This window comes from Siphateles boraxobius, unplaced genomic scaffold (genome assembly GCF_051911475.1).
Source record: "Siphateles boraxobius isolate OS27281-9 unplaced genomic scaffold, OSU_SipBor_1 5, whole genome shotgun sequence".
In the NCBI taxonomy this organism is placed as follows: Eukaryota; Metazoa; Chordata; class Actinopteri; order Cypriniformes; family Leuciscidae; genus Siphateles; species Siphateles boraxobius.
The window spans coordinates 17,060,166-17,084,658 of record NW_027509141.1 but is presented as its reverse complement, the minus strand read 5'-3'; the positions used below and the strand labels follow the sequence as shown (position 1 = coordinate 17,084,658).

The window sequence follows — 24,493 nt, the reverse complement described above, 5'->3', positions numbered from 1 at the left end:
CCCAGCTTGAATATGGCGTGAGCACTGAGTTGCAATTGTACATGGTCCTGAGACAGGCACGCTTGCATCAAATCGCTTCAAGGATCATACCCAAGAACGCAATGAATCTGTGAGGGATGGAGCATTATCTTCCGAATGTTGATAGACAGCCCTAGGCACAACAAGTGATCCAGAAGCTATTTCTTGTGGATTTCTAGCACATACTAAGACTGGGCCAATCGGATTTAATGAGACTGGGCCAAGCGGTGTCGAATGCAAATCTCAGAAAGTGTCTGTGACAAGGGTCTATATTGATATGAAAATCCAGGTCTTTTAAATCCACCGACACAAACTTGTCCCCAGGTTGATTACGCACGAGGATTATGCTTCACAGTAATCATTTTAAATGGGCGCTTTGCCAGTACGCAATTCAGCTGTTTCAGATCCAAAATGGGGCGAAGACCCCCGTCCTTCTCGGGGACTTGAAAATAGCGACTGTACAGACCGCTTTCCCAGTGCTTTAGCGTGCCACTTCAATCGCCTGTTTTTCTAGGAGAGAATGAATATATGCTCACAATATGGGCACATCCCTATCTGACACTTCCAACACCAGTACGCTACTAAAACTGGGTTGTCTGCGTGTACAAATTTTATAACTGTGATGACCCATTCTGATACTGCTGGAAACGACCGTCACCCACTTACGCAGCAGGCAAGAGGCTGCAGCGCCTCTTTATGTGTCTGGAAACAGGGCACCACTAAGGGGGTGAGATACTCCTCATGTCCTTGTACCGACAGCGATGCGTCAGGATGCTTTACAAGATAAGAAGGCATAAAGGCACATCTGAATCCAATGTTAGCTTCACTTCTTGTAAACTGTGATACATTCATCTGATCGATATTTGAAGGCAGCATGTATCCTTCACTCTGATATCACTATCCAGTGCTTTCCTTCTGTGACAGTTAATATAAATAATAAAGTTGGCATCTGAAAGTTGCAGTTGGTGGTTAGTTTGTGTGTAAATGTACATTTTCTACCAAGGTTTTGCACTTTTGATGTAATTTCTTGTGCAACTTTCAGACGCCATCTTTCTTTTTCTAGCTCAACTGTCACCGAATGGAATTCATAGGATTATGGGATATAAAAGGAGCGAAGGATACATCTATGCTGCCTTCAAAAATCTATAAGGTGAAGGTATCCCAGCTCAGGAGACAGGAAGTGAAGATAACATTGAATTCGGACGTGCCTTAATGCCTTCCTATCTTGGAATGCGTCCTCCGAAGGCAGCATTTTTTATAGTTTTCGGAAGCAGTCAGTGTGTCGGATAGGAGAGACCTACAAAATGTGCAGAGCAGTGGGTCGAACATATCTTGAGCTTGTGTTAACCATTTAACAACAACAAAAACAACAACATTGACTTTGGGACTATGGAACCAGAAAGGCTAATGTGAAGTTTCTTTTGTTTAATATTCATTGTATTCTATTTTCACATCTTTTTGTTAAGGACTTTTATTTTGGTGTTGAGTCCTCAGAGAGAGGATGATGTAATGAGAAGCGGGAGTGCGGGAAAGAAAGAGGGATAGAGAGGGTGCGAGCGAGGAGTGTGGTGTTGCTCTGCTCTCTAATTCTAACACTCTGCTCAATAAAAGTTGTTAGCCGTCAATATTCCAAGTCCATCGTCATTCTTGAGATTAATCCACGGACAGTTAAACCCCACGCCTTACATATTTGGTGGAAGCGGTGATGGTCTCCGGCCTCTTTGGAGAAGTTTATGCTGGACGGGTAACTTATGGTGACGAAAACGAAAAATATATGATATTTGCTGCCCTTTCATCATAGAGACTGGATCAGTTGTACTGGTGGGTTAACTCAGACTGGAACGCGTTTTGCTTAACGTGTAACGTTTTCATTTACATGGACTGTATTCATACGGACTATATTTATAACTTTAGAGCAGCTTTATTGTTTTCACCATCGTGTGAGTTTTCTTTTCATGTAGGCTACAGTTATATATTTCGTTTATTTTGGTGAAAAAAAAAAAAAAAAAGAGTAAAGAAGACGCCTGCATCTCGACGGTTCGAAGTTGGCTCATTGCCAGGATTTGACGACGCTCACTTTTTCTGAAACGTGTGCGCGTGTCTCCCTCTTGTGGCGGCCTTCGGTAACTGCACATAGCCGAGAGTAAAAGGAGAAAGCACTGCAAATGTGACTTATAAAATAGACTTGTTATAAGTGTTCATCTACTTTTTTTTTTCAACATTTTTATATATACATCCTCACTACAAAAGTCACAGTATAAGTCCAACTTGCAGACAATCATTATCAATAAAAGACTTTGCTGGATTGAACTGGTTGGTACAACTGCATTGGCATTACTCTTTTCAAACATGGCAGAAGACAATGTAACAACCCCACAAGTGCACTTCAGAGCTGTTTTACCTCCAGACTTCACTGGGGATGGCAACGAAAGCTTTTCTCAATGGGCTCGTCGTTTTCAAGTATGCTGCGAGACCTCAGGTATGGACAAACCTCAGCTTGCCAAAGTACTTCCTTCAAGATTGGCAGGTGCTGCATTCAGTTACTGGGATAGTTTGTCAGATGACATCAAAGCTGATTATGACAGTACATGTAACAAGATTGCTACATTTTTTGATCACAAACAGCTACTGAGAACTTTTCAAACATACTTAAATGCCAGACCGCGTCGGAGCAACGAGCCATTTGAAGTGTTTGCTGCTGATTTGACCCGCCTTGTTAACCAGGCTTTTCCGGATTATGGAGAATCTGCCATCAAAGGTGAAATTTTGCGACGCTTTATAGCTGGACTTGAACTTTCATTGCAAACTAAACTGTATGAGTTTGGTGTAACTACACTTGAGGATGCAATTAAAGTAGCTGGTCGGTGTGAGAGGGCACGTTCCACAGTCACTGAGCCTTTTCTACTGCCGACATCCTCTGCACCTGAACCTGCCAAGGTACACAGCCTCACAACTGAGTCTGCCAATATGCTCGCAGCGCAGCTCAATGACCTCCATCTGAAAGTAGACAAACTTCAGTCTGTCGTGACTATGTTGACACAGCCTAAGCCTCATCACACCAGTGCTGTCTCACCTCCTGATCGTCACTTCACCTATCGTCAGAGATCACCTTCACTTGACAGGGTGAAAGACAATCACTATATGCCATCTTCTCGTTATCAACATTTCACTGCATCTGATGTGCCCTACTCCAGAGGAAGATCTCCTGTACGTTCCAGTAACAGTCATAGCAGACTACACGGGAGCCCCGGGCCAAGTTATCATCAGCAGCAGCAAGGGTATGATAGACCCTTACGATACGACAGCAGAGAGACTCGTTTTAGCCCTCAGCAGAGATATACTGCATACGATGACTCAGTGCCTTCTCAACCCAGCTACAGGCATCAACTGAAAGATGACAGCAGCCCAGGTGAGAACCGAGATCGATGGAGGGATGAGCAGTATCACAGACGTCGCTCTCCAAGTCCACAACGACCCCATTCCCGTCATGTACACTTCGTCGAACATCAGCATTCGGGAAACGAGGGGTAACTGGAGATGAGGGCCAATCTTCAGTTCAACTGTCAGCGGCCCATAAAAACAATACAGTCACATCTGTGGACACCACACGCTGGACACCTTACATAAAAGGCCTCGTCGAGGATCAAGAAGTCAGTATTTTCCTTGACACGGGCGCTGGTTTGTCACTCATCAGTGAGGCCTTACGTCAACGCATCCCTGCACTTAAACATCGCCCCTTACTGAAAAGTTTCCAGGTGGCACACACACTGACAGGACAACAGTTAGACATTTTAGGTTCATTATCTGTTACATTACGTCTGGGGTCACACATATTCAGTATGAACATGTATGTCGTGAGAGACTCTAGACAGGATGCTCTTCTTGGGTGGGACTTTTTCAAAATGCATGGTGCCTCAATTGACACAGCCTCTGGTGCTTTTATGTTCAAAAATGACAAAATTTCTCTTCTCAGTTCCTCCCAAGCACTGCCTTTTTGCTGTAATGTGTTCCTGCTCTCACAGGTCTCAGTCCCCCCTTTGACAGAGGTTGTTGTTCCTGCCTCTGTAGCATGTACCTCAGAAACAGGAAGTCAGCTCCATGGTTTTCAAGGTATTCTGGAACCACATGTGACCTTTGACAAAGATTTAGCTGTTGCTCGGAGCTTCTCTAATGTCGAAAATGGGCTCACAGTAGTTCATCTGCTTAATCCTACACATCAAGACATTGAGTTGCCCAAACAGACCCATTTAGGTCAGTTCTACTCTGTGCGTGACATGCCTTCTGATTTCTATAAGCCTGTGGACGGTCTTGTAGCTCAGGTTAGCCTGCCAAGCCCTTCATGCCAATTACCTGATATTCACATGGGTACAGACACTCTTACTCCCAATGAGTTAGAGGTAGTTAACTCCCTCCTACAAGAGAACTGCGATGTCTTCAGTACTTCTTCTACTGATCTAGGTAGAACTGATTTGATTAAGCATAGCATACACACATCCTCCACATCCCCTGTGCGTCAGAGAGCATACCGTACATCTCCTATCCTACGAGAGGAAATCCACAAACAAGTAGAGAAACTCCTTGATGCTGACTTAATTGAGCCTAGCCATAGCCCATGGGCCTCCCCAGTGATACTTGTTCATAAGAAGGATGGGTCTTACAGATTTTGTATTGATTATAGACGGTTGAACTCCATAACCATTAAAGATGCACATCCCCTGCCACGTGTGGATGACAGTTTAGATGCCCTTTCTGGGGCCACCTTGTTTAGCACTCTAGATTTGTCAAGTGGCTATTGGCAGACTCAAATGGATGATGCTAGTAAAGAAAAAACTGCCTTTACTACGGGAGATTCCCTCTATCAATTTAAGGTCATGCCAATGGGCCTTACCAATGCCCCCCCAACATTTCAGAGGTTGATGGAGCTTGTTCTCCGTGGCCTCCATTGGTCTAAGACTCTGATTTATCTTGATGACATCATAGTCTTCAGTAAGACCTTTAAAGATCACATTCATGATCTCTCTGAACTGTTTGGAAGATTGCGGCAGGCTGGTCTCAAACTCCATCCTCGAAAGTGTCAGTTTTTCAAACAATCTGTACTCTTTCTAGGACATGTGGTTTCAAAGGATGGCATTCAACCTGACCCCAAAGTGACTGAGAAAGTGCTGAATTGGCCTCGTCCAACTACACCTACAGAGGTTAGAGCTTTCATAGGCCTCTGTTCATACTATCGCCGGTTTGTCAGAGACTTTGCGGAAAAAGCAGCCCCTCTACACAATCTGACGAGGAAACATACCAAATTCACATGGAATGAACAATGTGAGGACACATTTCAGTATTTTCGCCATGCTCTGTCTTCCCCTCCCATTCTCACCTACCCTGATTTCAGCAAGTCTTTTATTCTCTATACGGACGCATCTCACCATGCGATTGGTTCCGTACTTGCACAACAGCAACAGGGTGTTGAAAAGGTAGTAGCCTAAGCCAGTCATGTGCTAAGCACAACAGAGCGTAACTGGTCCACCTTTGACAAAGAATGGTGGGCTATTGTTTGGTCCGTTAGACATTTCTCACACTACTTACAAGGATGCCCCTTTGTGATTGTTACAGACCATCGTCCCTTGTTAGGGTTAAAGAAAATGCCTATTGATCGAGATCCAACAGGGCGTAGAGCACGTTGGGTATTGGAGCTTGACGTCTACAATTGGGTCATAAAACACAGGAATGGCGTAAAGCACACAAATGCAGATTCACTATCTAGATGCCCGAGTCAAAGTGATACTATTCCTTCTGTTCCCTCAATGTCAGACAAACCAGAACCTTCTGTAGTCACCGCCCCTCTTACCGCTCATGCTGTCATAGACCTTTCTCAGACTTTGTCAGTCGATCTTGAACAGGGTCAAAAAGATGATGTCACACTGAGGACAGTAAGTGAATGGTTGAAGGAAGAAAAGAGACCCCCAGCTTGGGTTCTAAAGAAGGGGTCGACAGAGCTCAAAGTATACTGGCGACAGTTTGATAGACTGCATTTGCAGGATGGAAAAATCTACCGTTTTGCCTGTAACAAACCTAAAGAGTCACCCACTCTTCTTGTAGTCATTCCCAGTACAGCTGTCCCCCAGGTGTTACAGTTTTTACATGGTCATTCCACTGTAGGTCACCTTGGTCATAAAAAGACACTTGCAAGGGCCAGGGAGCATTTCTATTGGCCATACATGGCTAGAGACATAGAGAACTACTGCCAACAGTGTGTTTCATGCCAGTCTAGATCTATGCCAGTCCCACATCAAGTAGCTCCCCTACAGACTATTCATGCCAATCATCCTTTTGAAAAGGTAGCAGCTGACATTACTGAGCTTCCTATGACACCATCAGGCCATAGATATGTCCTTGTTCTTCAAGACTATTTCACCAAGTATGTGAATTTGTACCCTATGAAGGACCAAAGAGCTGTAACGGTGGCACGCTGTATTTTTGAACAGTATGTCACAGACCATGGTGTTCCTGAATACCTTCATACAGATCAAGGTCGTCAGTTTGAGGCAGATTTAATCAAGGAGTTGTGTTCCAAGTTGGGTGTCACCAAAACTAGGACATCTCCTTATCATCCTGAGGGAGATGGTTTAATTGAAAGATTCAATCGCACCCTGAAAGACCAATTGAGTAAATGTCTGTATCAGCAATCAGAGTCATGGGATACCATGTTGAGGTCAATCCAGTTCTCTTACAATACCAGTGTGCACAGCAGTACTGGATACACCCCCTTTTTCCTTGTTCATGGACGTGAAGCCAGGCTGCCTGTGCATTTACTCTTTCCTTGTCCTACTGAAGCTTCTAGTGCCTCTGCTGGCACCCCAGCAGAGTATGCTACGTCTGTCTACAGGAAGCTGGAGTTTGCATTCAAGTTGCGTCAGGAGAATCAGGAACATGCTCACGCACAGCAAAAAGCTCAATATGACAAAAAGGCCAAATTCACCACGTACAGTGTGGGAGACTTGGTTTGGCTGAATGATCCTGCTCATTCCCGATGTAAACTGGCCCCACGCTGGAAAGGACCCTACATTGTAACACGAACTGTTCAGCCTGCCGATGGTAATTCTGTGCTGTATGCTATTCAGCCAAAAGGTTTTCCTGAAAAGACACCGCAAGTGGTACATCATAATCGTCTTAAAACCTACCTGCCTTCCACATATCAGCTGGGGCGAACAGTATCCGATGCATCGTCTCCCATTGCACAGACTGTGGAAAAGGAAGTATCCCCTAATATTTCTAATTCTTCTACACTTGCTGTCCGAGAGAACTTGCCTTCTGTTGTCTTTACTGGAGAAGTCCCCAATCAGAGTCCAGCTAGGACATTGCTTTTGGGACAGTTACCGCTGAGCTTAACTCAAAACACTGGACAGTTGAATGTTCCTCAGCCTGATAATATGGACTATGTAACCTCAGAAGTAGGCTGTTCTACTGCTGTGGCTCCACGTGCTGTTCTAGACTCTAGACCGTTAGGTCGCAGGCCTGTCAAATTGCCTGCAAAGTTCAAAGACTATGTTGTGAAGTAAAAGAAAAAAAAAAGTTATCCATCCTTTGCTTTATAACTTTTGCTGAAACCCTTGCATGTCTTGGACTACAGACCATTTTGTGTTTATTGAAACTTTTGGTTTTTGGTGCACCAATAATCTGCACATTGCTTTGCCTGGTTTATTAAGGGCATTGTTATTTTCTGTGTTGAAAACGTGGACGTTTCTTTTCCCACGGGGTAACTAATGTGAAGTTTCTTTTGTTTAATATTCATTGTATTCTATTTTCACATCTTTTTGTTAAGGACTTTTATTTTGGTGTTGAGTCCTCAGAGAGAGGATGATGTAATGAGAAGCGGGAGTGCGGGAAAGAAAGAGGGATAGAGAGGGTGCGAGCGAGGAGTGTGGTGTTGCTCTGCTCTCTAATTCTAACACTCTGCTCAATAAAAGTTGTTAGCCGTCAATATTCCAAGTCCATCGTCATTCTTGAGATTAATCCACGGACAGTTAAACCCCACGCCTTACACTAACTTGCTTCCAAGCTTTTGGCCTAAAAAATACGTCATCCCTGCAGCTCTCTATTTTTCACACTGTTTGTTATGCTGTTTTATCAAACCATTTTAGGAAACCTTTTATACTCCCTTTACTATATTAAAATGTAGGTTATTTCAATTTATGAATTTGAAATTAGCATAAAAGAAAAACAGGTCACAGGTTCACACACATACGTATAAACATACAAACATGCAGACATGTTTCAAAATACACTGAAATCTTTATTGCCATGTAACACAATATCATATCAGTGCCCCAAAAGTTACTTTAGATACAGTGAACTCAGTGGCTTCAATTCATTGTGAGACTAAACAGTGTTCTAATGTAAAAATACAACCATTACTCAACCTTTTGTCCTGGTTTAAATTAATAATTCTTTACATTTTTTTTAACATGATCCTTTTTTTAAAAGCAACTATATACATATTCTACAAAATTATGACCAGGCATTGTGTTTTGTATAGAGTGGTATTTCAGGTGTATATATATATATATATATATATATATATATATATTACTTTTTAAATAACCATTTTGTCGGAGACACTAGATCAGAAAATACTACACTGCATTATGTCCCTCTGAAAATCTCAAATGCATAAAAAGGCTTTCCACATACAGATCCATGTTTCTTTTCATTTGGTTGACAGACTCTAGTGGACACAATGATTGTTGAGGGGAAAATAAAAGCTGTGTTAAATGGACAATGCACCCAAGTGATCTTGTATCCAGTGATATAAATTCAGATGACTCTATATTATAATTACCCGATTGTGTATTTGCTATTTATGGCTCTAGAGCACTTAATTCAAGCAAAACTGCACCATGGACTTTATTACTGCATCCCTGATTCTGACAAAACAATCATATGCATTACAAACTTTACAATTGGGTGAAAACGTGTCTGTGACATTAAAGTTACATTACATACAGTACATACATGTGTGTGTATGGTGTACCATCACAAGAGGTGTTCTTCTTGCATTAAAGCACAGTGAAAATAAAGCACAAGATCACTTCTATCCGCTCAGCAAGTCTGTATAATGTTCCCTAAATTGACCACCAACAGAAATACAGCTTCTCATTTTTACAGTGTTTAGACTGCAGGTACAGTATATAACCTCACATAATGTACCCTACATTCCCTAGAAAAGGGAGTTTCAATGCCCTGAAAAGTGCTATTAAGAACAAATGTATTTCTCAGGAAACAGAACGCACTACTGACATTGATGCTTGGTTGGCAGCAAGCAAAAAATGAGGCCACAATGCGGCTACAATCTCATAACAATAAAACTGTGATTTCAAGACTGATGATGACAAGGTCTCAACCAAAGACGACATGTTAAAAAGTCATCAAATGTGCAGCTATTTTCTTCTGAAGAGTGTTCAAAACACCCTATGACAATGATACAAAAATGTGTTTGACTTCATAATGAAATATATTGAGGTGCAGTTCATAATTAAAATACCTAGTGACGCATACATTAAAAAGGAAGTCACCACAGAAATGCAAATTTGATAAGTCTTGTATGGCTTCCGGAATGTCCCATAACAAATGTGGGAAGTTAAGCTGCATGCCAAAATGAGCGTGATGCACGACATGGCACCTTTAATGATGAACAGCGTGAACAGCTCTGTGCGTTTCATGGGGGACTATTATACGGGTCTGGTTTTTCTGTTCGACAATAATCCACCAATCCCCTGGCGACCACTTTGTACAGGCCCAGGCTTCTGAGCTTTTCCACAAGGTTGACACTGAAAATGTTTCCCTGCCGTTCCCTTTCTCTTTTTACTTCACTTGTATCAAATGCTCGTTGTTTTTCCTCTGAGGATGCGGTGAGGGAGTGAACAAGAGGGGAGCGAGGATAGGCTGAGATGCCATGCTCGGACACAAGCTGCAGCAGGCCGAGGGAGGAGGTCGGGTGGAGGTGTGATGTGGACCCAGAGACGCACTGAAGGCCTGATGTCATCCTCACATGCTCACAGCTCCCACAAGCGGACATACTGCGGGGCCGAAGGCTGGGGATAGAACAAGGAAGAACAATGTCAGATGCTCCATGGGAAACTTCAATCAGCTACACTAAACCACACCAGAAATGAACAGGGCAGAACACAAGTGTTAGTGTCTTCCCTGATAGAAACACAGAAGATTTATGATCATGCTTATGAATAAATGGATGTGAAGATGAGACTTGAACAAGTTGGTTAACAGGTTCAACAGCATTTAGAAGAAGACTTGACATGCACAGTCTAGTATTAGTAAGTCATTCTCAAAAACATATTTCAGTCATAATAAGGATTTTAAATATTCAAGAAACACCCTATAAAAAAAGAGGGCTTTCTATCTATAACCTATGACATTTTAATGATAAGGTAAAATGGTTATTTGCCAGGTGACTGAAAAAAAAATCCCTTGTCCTCTTCATCTGGAATATCAGTTAAATGAAATGTACAGCTGGCTACCAATTTATTTAAATGAATAAATATTTTTTCTCAGGTGAAGCATTAGTGAAATTACAGAAAAGCAAAACAAAGCGCAAAGAGTTAAAATAATTCGAACATGAGCAAACAATTATAATAATGCAAACAATTAAGAAAAGAATGTCCATTTTTTATGTCAATGTTAAAAGCTGTTTTTTTTAAGGTACAAACATGCTTAAAAAATTACTTTCAAAGTCAGAAAGTTTGGAGAAAGAACATATTGTTCTACGGATCCCTAAAGGGACATGGTGAAGGAAAAAAAATATGAGATGTGAGGAAAAATACTTGTCAATGGTTTTGGGTTCCCCCAAGAAACTTTGCATTCACTCACAAAAAAACTTTTGCGAGCGAACGCAAACACATTGAAATATACATTTTTCTCCCATCTCCTATTTTTTCCATTACCATGTCCCAGTTTAGGGGCTCCATACTGTTGCTCCAAATGTGCTGATTTCCCCATGATGTTGCAAATTATTAATACCTTTAAATGTAATTTTTCCCCACTTGGTCCTTTTGAATGTTATTGATGTAAAGTATTTTATTAGAAAATGATTTAAGGAATGATTTAATGAATTCAAATTTGTATAATTGTCTTTTTATGGGAATTTTTCACTGGCGTTACAATCCTTGTTTAAAAAAATAATAAAAAAATAATGCATTAACTAATATGAACTAACAGTGAGCAATATATTTCTACAGCATTTATTAACCTTTGTTATTGTTAGTTAATAAAAATGTTCACCATGAAATGACTAATGTTAACAGATACAACATTCGATCTTAAAAATAGATGTAAACCGGTAAATGTTGAGATTAATATTAACTAAGAATAATAAATGCTGTAGAAGTATTCTTTCGTTTTTTGAGAATGATATTAGTACATTAATTTTCCTTGATAAAACATGTTCTTAGCAGAAAAGCATTATGTTAAAACAGATGTGCGATACATGAGACATAACAGCACTCATACCTAAACCTATATCTGAACAGGAGAGAAGACGGAATCAATAACAAAACGTCATGATTCTGTTATGCTACGATGTTTTGTTTTTAGCACATGAATGAAACCTAAGGTTAGAGAGAAAGAAAGTTAGTGAATGGATTTCACAATTGCACGGATGATCCTAGTAAAGGGATCGAAAAGATCATGCCTGATACGTCTTACTTTACGGAGGATGGTATTATAACTGTACAAAGAGCCGGTTCCAACGTTTCCTGTTACAGAGGGAAGGGTGGAAAATAAGCAGAAATACTAAGAAAAAAGTAGTAATTGCAAAAATAATTTTTGATTGTGAAATTTGACAGACATTTCTATTAATTTCTAAGAATTTAACCAATTGTTTAGTTTTACGCGAATGTCCGTTGAAAGCAAGAGCAGGAGAATTTTGATGGATGAGTGACAGTCCTATAATAAGCACTGTGTGAATCATGTCTTACCTGGTGGAGAAGGAGGAGAGGAAGACAGAGGGATGGAGGATCTGACAGCTAGTGGTCAGGTGCGTGGGGAAGGTCTGAGGGATGCTAGGTCTGGATGAACTGACTAAAAGTTTATGTGAGAGAAAACAAACACACGCTAAATCTTAGCTATGCAAGACAGTCCTATAGTAAAAACAGGGTGGAATTGCTATGAACTGAAGCATGGGGAGAATTATAAATTTGGTCATTTAAAAATACATATATACTGAAATCTAAACCCTTTTTAAAATGTGTTGCTGTAGGTGACATGGTTCTTACCCACAGTGCCGTGCAGGAGGTTGGGGAATTCGGAGAGATCAGGCTCATCCTCCTCGGGGTCGTTGAGGCTGTAGACATGCTGAAAATCCCCGTCCAGCTCTCTGAAGTCTTTGGTGAGGACACCGGGCCGTGGGTGCAGGATACCCCCCAGATTGGGCTTGGCCAGCTGCTGCCACTGGTGCAGAGTCACTGAGCCTGTGGACATTGGAAAGATTAAGTAAATGGGTCAATTAATTAGTATGTCCCAAAAAAGAAAAGTTCCCACACATTTCAAAATTCGTTACTTTTCCAGACAAATTTACAAACCTCTCTGTAGACTTTGCAGAACATATTTGACATAAATGGTTATAATGGCACTAAACGATCACTAAACTTTTGCCTTTAATTCACTCTGCTAGTATTATACATTTATTAGTAGAAATTCTTAATTTTATATTTTAGAAAACTGAAAAGGGGAAATAGTCGCCTGATATTTTATAGGCAGAGACTAATATTTTCCCATACTCGCTTTTCTTTTTTCCATACTTATCCAGATCTGGAAATTGCTCAAATCAAATTCCATACTTTTCAAAAACTGGGAAAGGATTCTATATTTAACAAAAAAATGCTTATAAGTTTCACTGCTTATTGATATTTGAAAATCTACCTAATCGTAATCATGTGGGGCAACTAACATGCAGAAACATGATGGGAAAAAAACATCAAACTGGAAATGATATCATACAGAGGATCCCTGCATCACTGAGTGTTAGAGTCAATAAATCTTTTTTTAAGAATCCCATAATTTGACCATGGAAAGATTAATTTTGGTTGTGTAATTGTGCAACTCCCCTAAAATATAAAGATGTAAGTATATATATATATATATATATATAAAATTCTTTTATTTTTATTTAATTATTTACTCATTATTTGTTTTTTATCTATTTTTATATTTTTTAATATTTAAAAATACAATGAACGGAAGAAATTCAGCTGAACAACACCCGAAATACATAATTTTTCCTGTTTGTCACTGTAAAGCTGCTTTGAAACAATCTGTATTGTATAAAATTACCTTTATGTAAATAAAGGTGACTTGACTTTAATATATTTTGTGGTTTGGAAAGCCACAAAATTAGGGTTGATCTAAATTTTTATCTTTCATGACTATTTGTGTGCGTATGTACTGACCCTCCAGCGGCTTGACTATCTGCAGCCGTTCGGGCAGGTACGAGCGGGATGAGCCTGTGCCTGACGAATGTGTGGAGGTGCCAGAGTAGTTAGTTCCTGTGGATGCAACACTGCCATTGGGCGTCAGGAAGCCGCTGGAGCCGCCGCCACTGCCGCTGATTCCACTCTGCAGGGCGCGCAGTTTCCTTTCTCGCTCCACCTCGAAGAACGGACGCTCTGATGTGTGGCTCTCCTGACGCTCTGAGAGAGACCGGAGCGCTTCCTCTAAATCCTGCCCACCGGGCGTACCTGGCTGGCCCATACGCTTCAACTCCTGCAACCTATGCAGGAAATAAGTTAGAATTCATTATTAATTGACTCATTCTTCATTTTCATTGCACATTCTTCATTTTTGTGAAATATTTAAGAGACACTGACCCATGATCCTGTGTGTGTGTTGGAGGCGAGTGCTTATCCTCCAGGTTGACGCTAACATTGTCTGATTCATAATAACTGGTCCGCGGTGTACTGATTCGACTAGAGCGCAATGATGCAGGGCTCGAACCCGAAACATGGGGAGAGAGATTTTGGGACCGTAGCCGAGCCGCATGATTGGCCACTTTCACCGTCTCGAACACTCGCAATGGATGATTCCTGCACAGCAAATTCAAGAGAATGACATCATATTGTTGCATTCCATGGTTAATTTACAACATTTATATACATTATGTACACAACACATGTTAGGCGCTGAATAAACTGAATTTTTCTTTTGTTTCCAAAAAATATATCTACACGTTGCATATATATATATATATATATATATATATATATATATATATATATATATATATATATCTACATGCAAAATGATCTAAGATAATCCTTTTTTAAGATTTATGCTAAAATTAGAAAATAATTTGCCAGTGGAATAAGAAAAATAAAAGTAATAAAATAATTCAAAATGCACTTATTTGACAAAAGATACAGTAAAACAATAATATTGTGAAATATTATTACTATCATGTTTCTATGTGTTGAGTTCTGTTTTGTGATCTTGGTTTCCCCTGTCTTTGTGATTTTGGTTTAGTCCTGTTATTAGTTCAGTTTTAAGATCTTGTTTCCCCCCGTCTTTTTGATTTTGGTTCAGTCCTGTTAGTTTTCCCGCTCCTTGTTTGTGTTCAGTTTCTTCACCTGTGTTCTGTTAATTATCCCATTAGTCCCAGTTCTTTTAAGCCTTGTGTTTTCCCTCAGTCTTTGTTGGTCGTCGTCAATGTATGGTTGTGTTTACCCTGAAGTCCTGGAGTTTATTTTGTTCTTGTATGTTCCTGAAGTTAATTTTGTAAATAAATCAACTACTTTGAAGTTCCTGCATCCTCGTCTTCAGCTACCTGCACACAACCTGACAATTACGCTTTAAAAGGACTGTTTTCTATTTTAATTTGATGTATTTTATATATATATATACACACACATACTGTATATAATATAAACAGTTGTGTTGCTAAATATTTCTGTTATACATTATTATTATTTTTAAACCATAATATATTATTTTCTATTTGGATAGCGAGTTGAAAAGAACAATCTTTTGCAACATAATAAATGTCTTTACTGTTGTAGAATAAATGTCCTTGCAGAATAAAAACCTTACTGAAAATTTCAATAAAAAAACGACACTGCATATTCTTCTGAAAATCTTACACACTTAATATTTTATTATTATTTATAAAATTATGTCTTGTTCAACAGATATTTAGATTTTTTTTATTGTAAAACGAATCAAAACTGCAGATTTGCAATATATGAACAGCTGTTATATGTACTCAGGTGACTAACTTGTATTCAGTGGGCGCTGGGCTGTCTAGGCCCTTCCGGAAGGTTCCTTCAATCTCAGCAGCAAGTGAATCCATTGGGAAGACTGCTGCCAGGGTGCTATAACGCTGCACAGTGCTGTTAGGAAGACTCTTATTGCGCAGGTTTTTAATGTCCTCTCTGGCTTCATGAAGCATGTCCTCACTTTCCGAATACCTCTCCTGCAGTTCCTTCAGCTGCCACCAGAGGGAGACAGAACATGACAAATCGACACAAAAGCCACTTCTTGAAAACAATAAATGACAGCAGCAGAATGCTGTGTGAGCATTGTGATATTGATATCGTAAGGATTGTACCTCTGTTTTAACCTGCGCCTGGGATTCCCGGGAGGCATTCAGATGTTGTGTTAACTCCTCGTTCTCAGCAGTGAGCTGAATTTGGAAGCAAATATGATGTATTAATTTACATAAATGTATTCTCTAAATGGTGTGAAAGATTAAATAGAGTGTGTGTGAGTGTGTGTGCGTGTGGGTGTGTGTGCCTAACCCCTTTGCAGCGCTGCTCCAGGTCGACAATCTGTCCCAGGAGGGCACTAATCTCCTCTTGTTGTCTTAGCGAATCTTCCACCTTCCGGGCCAACTCATCTGACAGAGATACAGCCCGCTTATTCGCTGTCGCTGGTGAGAGAGAAGAGGAAACTTTAGTCTGTTAACTTATTTAAGATACCGAATGATGAAATGGTCATTGTAGGTAATTTACTCACTGAGTTCGTCCACACACACCATCATAAGCCGTTGCTCTTGTTCCTCGTAACTGTTGGTCTCAAATGTTAACTCATTAGCCTAAAAAAAGAGTGATGGGTGTGAAAACATGTATTTATTTATAGCACAACTTTGATATTTTTTGTGAATGTATGTAATACGCGTTAGAACACACCTCTGTGCGCAATTTGAAGTTCTCCTCTTCCAAACCTTTGAGTTTCTGTTGCAGAAAGTCGTAATTGACGTAGCTGCTGAGAGATGTGGACGAATCATTCCGTATAAGCCTGAAGGAGGAGGACACACTTATCAGAATGAAGTAATTGATTATTCTCTCTCTGTGTGTGTGTGTGTGTGTGTGTGTGTGTGTGTGTGTGTGTGTGTGTGTGTGTGTGTGTGTGTGTGTGTGTGTGTGTGTGTGTGTGTGTGTGTGTGTGTGTGTGAGACTCACAGTGTTTCTGAGGCATGCTCTATATCTTCAGTGCTGGCATAAAAGTGCAGGAGATCGTCTCTCATGGAGAGCTCATGACGCAGCTGAGAAATCTGTAAGAACAGACCCAGAATCTGCGTTAAATTCCATATACCACAAAACACTAAGTGCATATATATAAATATAATTTTTTTTAATAATATACATATAAATTAAAATGCTGCTTTAGACAAAATAATACTAATACAACTGTTTAAAGGAACATTTTGTATTTTCATTCAAAAATTAACATATTATCAGTATTTGTGCACTCTCACTTCATTTAAAACCTGATTGTATTTATTCTTTCAATCTGATCATAAACTATTTTTTTGAAGAATTTTTAACACAGCTCTTGCCAGACCTGTAAATATCTAAAAAAGACAACAACAAAAAACACCATAAATGTGTAATAAAAAGATGATGATCAGCAAATCATATGTATAGTCACACTTGATTATGCTTGACATACATGTACGGGAAGAGGTGCATTAAAATTCTTCAAAAACTTACACTTTTGTTCCACAAATACCACAAGCTTACATATTTGGGGGCAATGGGTAAGTAATGAAAGATTTAAATTTTTGTGTGCAATTTTTTTAGCAATTATAACCTCTTCCTGGGCAATTTCCAGCTGTTCGTCCAGTAGTTTGTTGCGTTCAGTCAGGGCTTTATTCTGCTTGAGCAGCGATTGGCCAATCCTGGCTGCCAATTCCAGATCCCGCTCTTTCTGCGGAGGAAGACAAGCATGTGCGGGACTTTTATTATGTCATCACGGAAGTACTAGAGGGGTAGACACCATGTCTGTGACTGTGAAGCAAACCATGTTGTGTCTCTCACCTCCTCAAGCAGATGCGTAACTGCCTCAATGTCATGATACGTCTTTGTGATTTGACCAACTCTCTCTGAACACAGCACTGCAGAGGAAAAAAGATATGAGTATGACCGTGAAAAAGAGACATAATGGGTAATGGGTTAATGGGCTAATGGGTTCATTATAATTGACCAGAAACAATGTAATAAAGATGACAGATTTCAGAATAATGTCACTATAGTATGTGTGTCAGAAAACACCTTTGATGTTCAAATGGATCAAACACTGCTTATAAATGTGTGATCTATGCAGAACTGCATTATACAGCACTGTAGAGTCAATGTGACCCAACCTCGACGGGGCAGGTAACAGAGACGTCTAGGCCGTCAAGAACAAGAGCCTCTTAGCCTGATCCTCATTAAGGATTCATTCTCGTTTTCATCTCTACTTATAAATATACTGATCGGGCCTGCGTTTACAAAGATCTTTCCAGACGAGTGGTTCCCCACTAGGCATACTTTTTCAAGGGATGTACATTTTTCTTTTATGAAAATTTTTAATATAATATAATTAATAAGATATAAATGAAAAATAAATATTAAAATATCTTACAGACTTAGAATATTACAGAATATTTTTATTGTAAAACAATGAAGTTTTCAAATATATTAAAAATACATATGTAAATATAACAAATATTATAATATTATTGATGTATATAAATCTTAGATATTTAATTAATATTACAATTATCTTCTTTTTTTTAAGGGAAGTAAACCAGCTAGATTTTTATATATTCAGTATAAAATGAGATAAAAGGACAACAACAGCTGTTTCCAAACAAAATTGCGCATTTAACTTATGCTCAAAATTGGAATATCGCATAAAACATTTGCAAATGGTTCCCTTTCGAAAGGGAACTGGCACTGCGTCGATGGGGAACGCCCTTCACGTGAACTGGTGTCTGAAAAGCTATCCAATCACGGCAATCGATATTAACTGGTGACAGCCTATGACGTCACTACTAGTGCGACCCGGGAAGTATAAAAGGGGCGCCTAGAGAACATGTCATCCTCTTTTCGTCATCAGGGAGTGTTTTGTTTGTAAGCTTCAACCTGAAAACTTAAAAAGGTAATCATGTGAAAGTAAAGTCTTTCCAGCCATAACGTTCAACTCCCCTCCCCTTCCATCCCTGATCAATCTATACAATGAGATCGAAAAGGCATGGAAGAACCTTTGTTCAGGTATGCACAAACACGGGTATGTGCCGATGCCTCAATTGACGAGAGGTTCGCAAACTATAACGCGGTTGGAGAGGCATCAACACTAAGTGCTCTGGCCCTGCCTTTTAAACAAACATTGCGCTTAATTGCAGTTTTTCCCTATTGGATTTTGTGAAAGACTTTGTTTAAGAAACAGACATGTTGTTGGCAAGACTAGGTCAGTAAATTTGACCAGGTCAGCCTCCCTGGTGTCATGTGGGGTTGACTTTATGTTCCCCTCAGAAAGTGACTGGACAGGACTCCTTTCGGACCCCCTGGCCATATTTCCAAAAAAGAACCCCTGCCATGGAAGTTGTTGGTTCCAAGCCTTTTAGCGGCCTTGGTAGGCCTTCTGTTGTTAGGAATACCGTAGGGAATAATGTCACTGACAGCCTGTATGTGACCCGATGGGGGAGTGTGTTCTTGGCATTTCAGGTTGAAACTGCCAGTTCTGATGTTTTTGTCACGAGCCATAATTGGCATGCACTCCTCTCAGCATGGTGGGATTGTACATTGTTCCCCAATAGCGTCATCTACGCAGTGCGAGTTTCCTTTTGAAAGGGAACGTCTAGGTTACGACTGTAACCTCTGTTCCCTTAGAACAGGGAACGAGACACTGCGTCGTTAGCCATGCCTCAGGGATGCCTGCTGAACAGTCCCTTCAGACGGAAGTGGATGACATGTTCTCTAGACGCCCCTTTTATACTTCCGGGTCGCACTAGTAGTGACGTCATAGGTTGCCTTCGGTCAATATCGATTGTCGTGATTGGATAGCTTTTCAGACACCGGTTTACGTGGAGGGCGTTCCCCAATAGCGTCATCGACGCAGTGTCTCGTTTCCTGTTCTCAGGGAACAGAGGTTAAAGTCGTAACCTAGACGTTTTCATCCCATGTGTTCAAGACAAACAAATTGTCACTTCCTGGGACATTGGCGCAAAATATCTGAAATAAAAATGGAAGTGGCTGCAATCAGGAAGCCACTGTAGCTCTTTTTTTCTACATCATAAATGACTTGCGTCTCAGAGCGCAGAGATAAAACGCCATAAACTCTGTCATGTTATCTTAAATTCAGATGGTGTTTGGGAACACAATCATATGAGACGCTTCTGGGAGGTCATTATACCGAATCACTCTGATGACAGACTTTGGCTCAGACATTTCAGAATGATCAAACCAACATTTGAGATGCTGTCCACTGGTTAGTCCAGTTACCCAATAACATCACACAGTTTTTTGTTATGCATCAAGAGATTTGTTCGGTAAATGCGTTTCCATCATAGTTTAGGCGCATGTCTTCTTATTGGATGAAAATGATATCCGGTTCAATTGAGCACACAAGTTTTAATATGCATTTTTTGAAATTTTGCATCTCTGTGTATCCATCCATCGTTTTTTTGTGATGTCTCAAAATGCACATAAAAATAGGTGGATGGAAACATAGCTGATGGTACTTGATGTAACTGTCAGGATACATGTCAAAAAAGCTTGAGAAACACTTCCCCACATGAGTCACATTCCCTGGACACAGATCCAAGCCAGGATTTCAAGAAAGGTATTGTTTTTCCTTGAGGCATAATCGAATTTCAATTTGAATGAGACGGGTTTGACTTTGCTAAAATAGGAGCTTGGCAGCGGTTCCCAGCTCTGCAAACGACGACTTGGCTCAGACGAGTCCATATTAATAAAGCTTTAACCTTCTACACCAGGGACAGAGAAAAGCACTGCAGAAATAGCAAGTCAAATAACAAAGATCTGCTCTGGCTTGCAGCTGATAGTGGTGCAGACAACAGGGAAAACAAAGCTAAATACAAATTAAATGCAATTAATCATATCAGTGTACAGAGTTTGGAAAGTCAAATAGACCTAATAATAACCTTATAAAAATCTTTTGTTTTTGACTATGCATCCAATGAATGTCTATAGTGTTTTGAAAATGTAGCAAAAGGAAAATGTGAAATAAATGAAAATACAACTTTGACTTAATTAAATATGTGCTTTCTTGGAATGACAATAATTACGATTGTGCAAATCACAATGTGTTGGCAATATGAGTGAAACCACTGGAAGTCAAGATATTTAGAAACTTAAACTAATAATTTTTGTTTATGCGATGAACAATTTTCATACTGTTTGGTCATCACTTGATGTGCAGCAAAAACAGTTCAGTGTATTGATTAGTGTCAGCATGTGTCCTTTCATTCAGTCCTCCACAAGCTCTGGCCAGTGACGATGCCACTGCTAAATCTGCTCGCCTGGCCTGAGAATGGGTTCAGGTCTGCTGTGATTTACGTCACTGACAGAATTAAGAACATTAAGGACAGTAAGACAGTAGTCTGTACTACGTGACACTGGACTGAGCTTCTGTGGGCAGGATAAAGTGATTTAGCCCTTGTGAAATGACAGCAATGGACCCTAAATCCTTCAAAGTATAAAGCAGGAGATTGTGATTAAATGTTTTGCTATGATTAAAACACATTCTGTAAATGGTATGTCATTTTTTTAAAGGAATAAATGACCTTGACCATAAAAATTAAAATATATATATTTTCAGAGACCAATTTATCCATCTACTCTCGCTATCAGACGCTGATATGCAATATAACTAGGTTAAAACTCCATTCCTAAGGACTCCACTGTAACCACATATTTGAGGTGAAACAACACTGACATTTTCAGAGAAGAGCAAAATAATTCTTCTGCACATGATAATGAGGATTTTTTTGACATGCGGTGCATGTTGTTCAATACCATCTTCAGCAAATAAAGACCTTCACGATTCACAGGGTGAGTCTCTTTCCCTCCTCCTGCCTCACAGCATAAAAATTCTTTCTTTTTGCTTTCCAGTACGAATAACTCTCGCGCACTATTTGTCTCCTTATCTTTCTCTGTTACCTTGTACCAGCTCCCTGCACAGTCCCTCAGTGTCAGGTTCCTCTTCGTCCTCTGGTTCTTCATCGTCTTCGTCATGGCTTGTGCTGCTGTCTCTCTCGCTCTCATCCATTCCCGAACTGCTCCACACCTCAATTTCTGCACTCATGCTTTGATATGATCTCTGTCTACTCTGCAATGCGGTCTGTCTCGAGTCTCTCACTCTCTCTCTCTCTTTCCACAGTATATGCCAGGCTGATTTATGACACGTTAAGCAATCCGTCTGTATTTCTTGTGAGTCACCACGGCTGTCCCCTAGGCTTTCTGCTCACTAATGCACCTGTACGCATGCTGATGTTGTTATTGAATCTGCTGAGAGTGTGTGTCACTGCAGCTCATGCCTGATGGCAGTTCAGACTCACCTGGCTGCTCTGAGCCACAGGAGGACATCAACTCTGAGAGGAGGGGAGGACGGCTGAAGGAAACTTAGAGGAGCACATGAAAGACCAGTGGATTTGCGCATGTTTTTGCAGGCATTTGGAGTCTTTGAGTATTGGATCATGTTTATTTGTGAGTGATTTTTGCAGATTTGATTTGAAACGGCTTGTGTTATTGTACAGATGGAACACCCCCCCAGTTCAAAAACAATATGGTACCTTCCAGATTAATGCCATAATACTGCAGCACAACAGGACACATCAGAGCTGTTATTGTTAACTAAAACAAAAACTATTCAAAATATCAAGTTTTTGGTATTTGAAATAAAGCAAAATAAAATAAAATATAAATATTAGATGAAAAACCTTAGACAAAAAATCCAAATCTGTATGAGTTTCTTTCTTCTGTTGAACACAAAAGAAGATATTTTGAAGAATGTTGGTAACCAGACAGTTCGTGAGCTTAGAATTATACGGTTCTATCTCCACTTTTGGTCGAAACTGAGTTTTTGACATAATCTTATCCATTAGGTGTTTATTAATGCCTGTGTGGTGTTATTTTTGTAAAAAAAAAAAATTGTTAGTAGTTATTAATAAAATAAAAAGGTTCCATCTCACAAAACAGCAGGGATGTAAAAACTTTGATGCTCAATATCTCAGAACTACCCTAAATGGAGATAGAACTGTATAATTCTAAGCTCACGAGTTGACGATAGCCATTGACTTCCATAGTAGGAAAAAAAAATACTATGGAAGTCAATGGGGTCCATCAACTGTCTGGTTACCAACATTCTTCAAAATATATTATTTTGTATTCAGCAGAAGAAATAAACTAAATTTGGAACAACAATGTTAATGATGAGTAAATGATGACAGAATTTTCCTTTTTGTGTGAACAATCCCTTTAAGCTCTGTAGAAATATTTTAAAATAATAATAATAAATGACAAAATGAAAAAAAAATGAAAAAATATAAAAATTAAATATTTAAATATAAAAATGTTAAATATTAATAAATAATATAATAGTATATAAATAATATTAAAATAACACAGCATTTCCAGGAGGAGTGTGTATGCAGCTAAAACTACAGCCATCTGAATCTTAGAGTCAAATGTTTTTAGTCTATGTTTGAGTCCAGAACAATCCATTTAGCATTCATGCTGTCAATCTCTCCACCTCCAAAGTCATACCTGGGTACCACTGTATGAATGCCAAATGACAGTGGCGATATGAAAACATGGTGTCGAATTCAACACTGTATATCATTCGCGTTTACTCTTTCTCCTTCAGACATTAAAAAAGAATCTGGGCTAAAATTGCTTTCTAGCCAAATTCTGAAGGGCTCTATCAATTTCAATTGTCAATTTTTCATTGTGGTCAGTGGATTGCAGGTCACAACACCACATGGGACTACATCTGACTTACAAAACACTGTGCCTTCTACCAGTGAGAGCTCAAAAAGACAACACTTTGGGAGGAAACTTCACTAAGATCACCACTATAGGAAGAAATAATCATTTCCTATTTGTGCTATATCTACCACATGTTCATTTATAATTAATCAACCTGGTGCAACTAAACACGCAACAGTTTCCAGACTGGACAAAAGCAAACAGATTCTAATTTAAGTAATCTGTAAGACTGGAAAAACTGGAAGGACTTTAAGAGAGGGCCACTCTCTGAGAAAACAAAGGAAATTAACATTTGAACTTCCCCTCATGCACTATTGAGACGAAGGTCTCACCTCCCTCATCCTAATCTACATTTCTCTCCCCCATTCCTCATCCTGGCAGAGATCTCCCAAACTCACACAAGAATCTAAATGGTTTAATGTGAATGATTATCATCGAGGTTTATACATGTTTGGTATTATTTGAAATGTCTCAGTGCGACTGGTACAAATGTCTCATTCCCAAAGAAGTAAACCAAAAGGTAATAAAGTTCTTAGGAAGTTTAGAAATATCTTCCACACTGGAGGGTGTGTCTTTGAGTTAACACCTTCTGACCATTTGACTGAATGCTAATTTTCCACTGCTAGCCAATGGTTGACTTACAGGTAAATTTCCACTGTGGATGATGTTTAGATTTGAAATGAGGTATGGGTATATAATGAAACGCAACAAGAGCTCGGGGCTCTTTTCTGTATCCAGATCAGCCCGTAAGGTCAAGAGCCGAGTCTCTCTGCCTCACGTATTTCTTGTCGGGTATTTTCCTCTTTGTTCTAGAGCATTTGATGTTTTGCATTGATTACCTTTTAATTGATTATGGAATTGTAATGATACATTTACCTGACATATTAAATTGTGATATTTGATTATTCTAATTGACTTTGACATTATTTTCATTCAAGAGTTTAAAAGAATAGTAAAACATTCGCTCACATTTAATGATGCACAGATATCATTAAAGCCTTTTTTCATTTATGGAGTCAGATGAAATAACGAGTTAATATATGTACCGTATTTAATCGAAAATCCCGTTGCCATGAGAAAAGACGGAACACGCGCGAGACCTTCACCGCTAATTCGAATACCGCCATTGGATCGAGTTAGACGGCCTTACATAGGCCTATAACCTAATCAATTTTGCTTAGGGTGATGATGGCAGAAATAAGAAA

The 24,493-nt window shown here is 39.6% G+C and overlaps 1 protein-coding gene across 9 annotated transcripts in view; it reads right to left on the bottom strand.

The window, feature by feature from the left end:
• Positions 1-8,284: 8,284 nt before the first annotated feature.
• Positions 8,285-24,493, bottom strand: part of hap1 (huntingtin associated protein 1) — a 37,411-nt gene continuing 21,202 nt past the window's right edge. For 5 of the 9 annotated variants that reach the window (XM_077202963.1, XM_077202965.1, XM_077202966.1 and 2 more), the window contains 13 exons: positions 17,334-17,410; positions 17,107-17,223; positions 16,476-16,567; positions 16,203-16,311; positions 16,030-16,108; positions 15,813-15,943; positions 15,623-15,697; positions 15,291-15,502; positions 13,890-14,105; positions 13,473-13,792; positions 12,300-12,494; positions 12,003-12,105; positions 8,285-10,103 (listed from right to left, as the gene is read on the bottom strand). In XM_077202963.1, coding sequence (XP_077059078.1) covers positions 9,728-10,103; positions 12,003-12,105; positions 12,300-12,494; positions 13,473-13,792; positions 13,890-14,105; positions 15,291-15,502; positions 15,623-15,697; positions 15,813-15,943; positions 16,030-16,108; positions 16,203-16,311; positions 16,476-16,567; positions 17,107-17,223; positions 17,334-17,410 — 2,102 coding nt within the window. In that variant the 3' untranslated portion in view covers positions 8,285-9,727. Of the gene's footprint in view, positions 10,104-11,551; positions 11,634-11,730; positions 11,781-12,002; positions 12,106-12,299; positions 12,495-13,472; positions 13,793-13,889; positions 14,106-15,290; positions 15,503-15,622; positions 15,698-15,812; positions 15,944-16,029; positions 16,109-16,202; positions 16,312-16,475; positions 16,568-17,106; positions 17,224-17,333; positions 17,411-21,461; positions 21,837-24,493 lie in introns of those variants that run through there. The other 4 variants (XM_077202968.1, XM_077202969.1, XM_077202962.1 and 1 more) reach the window with 4 other exon arrangements.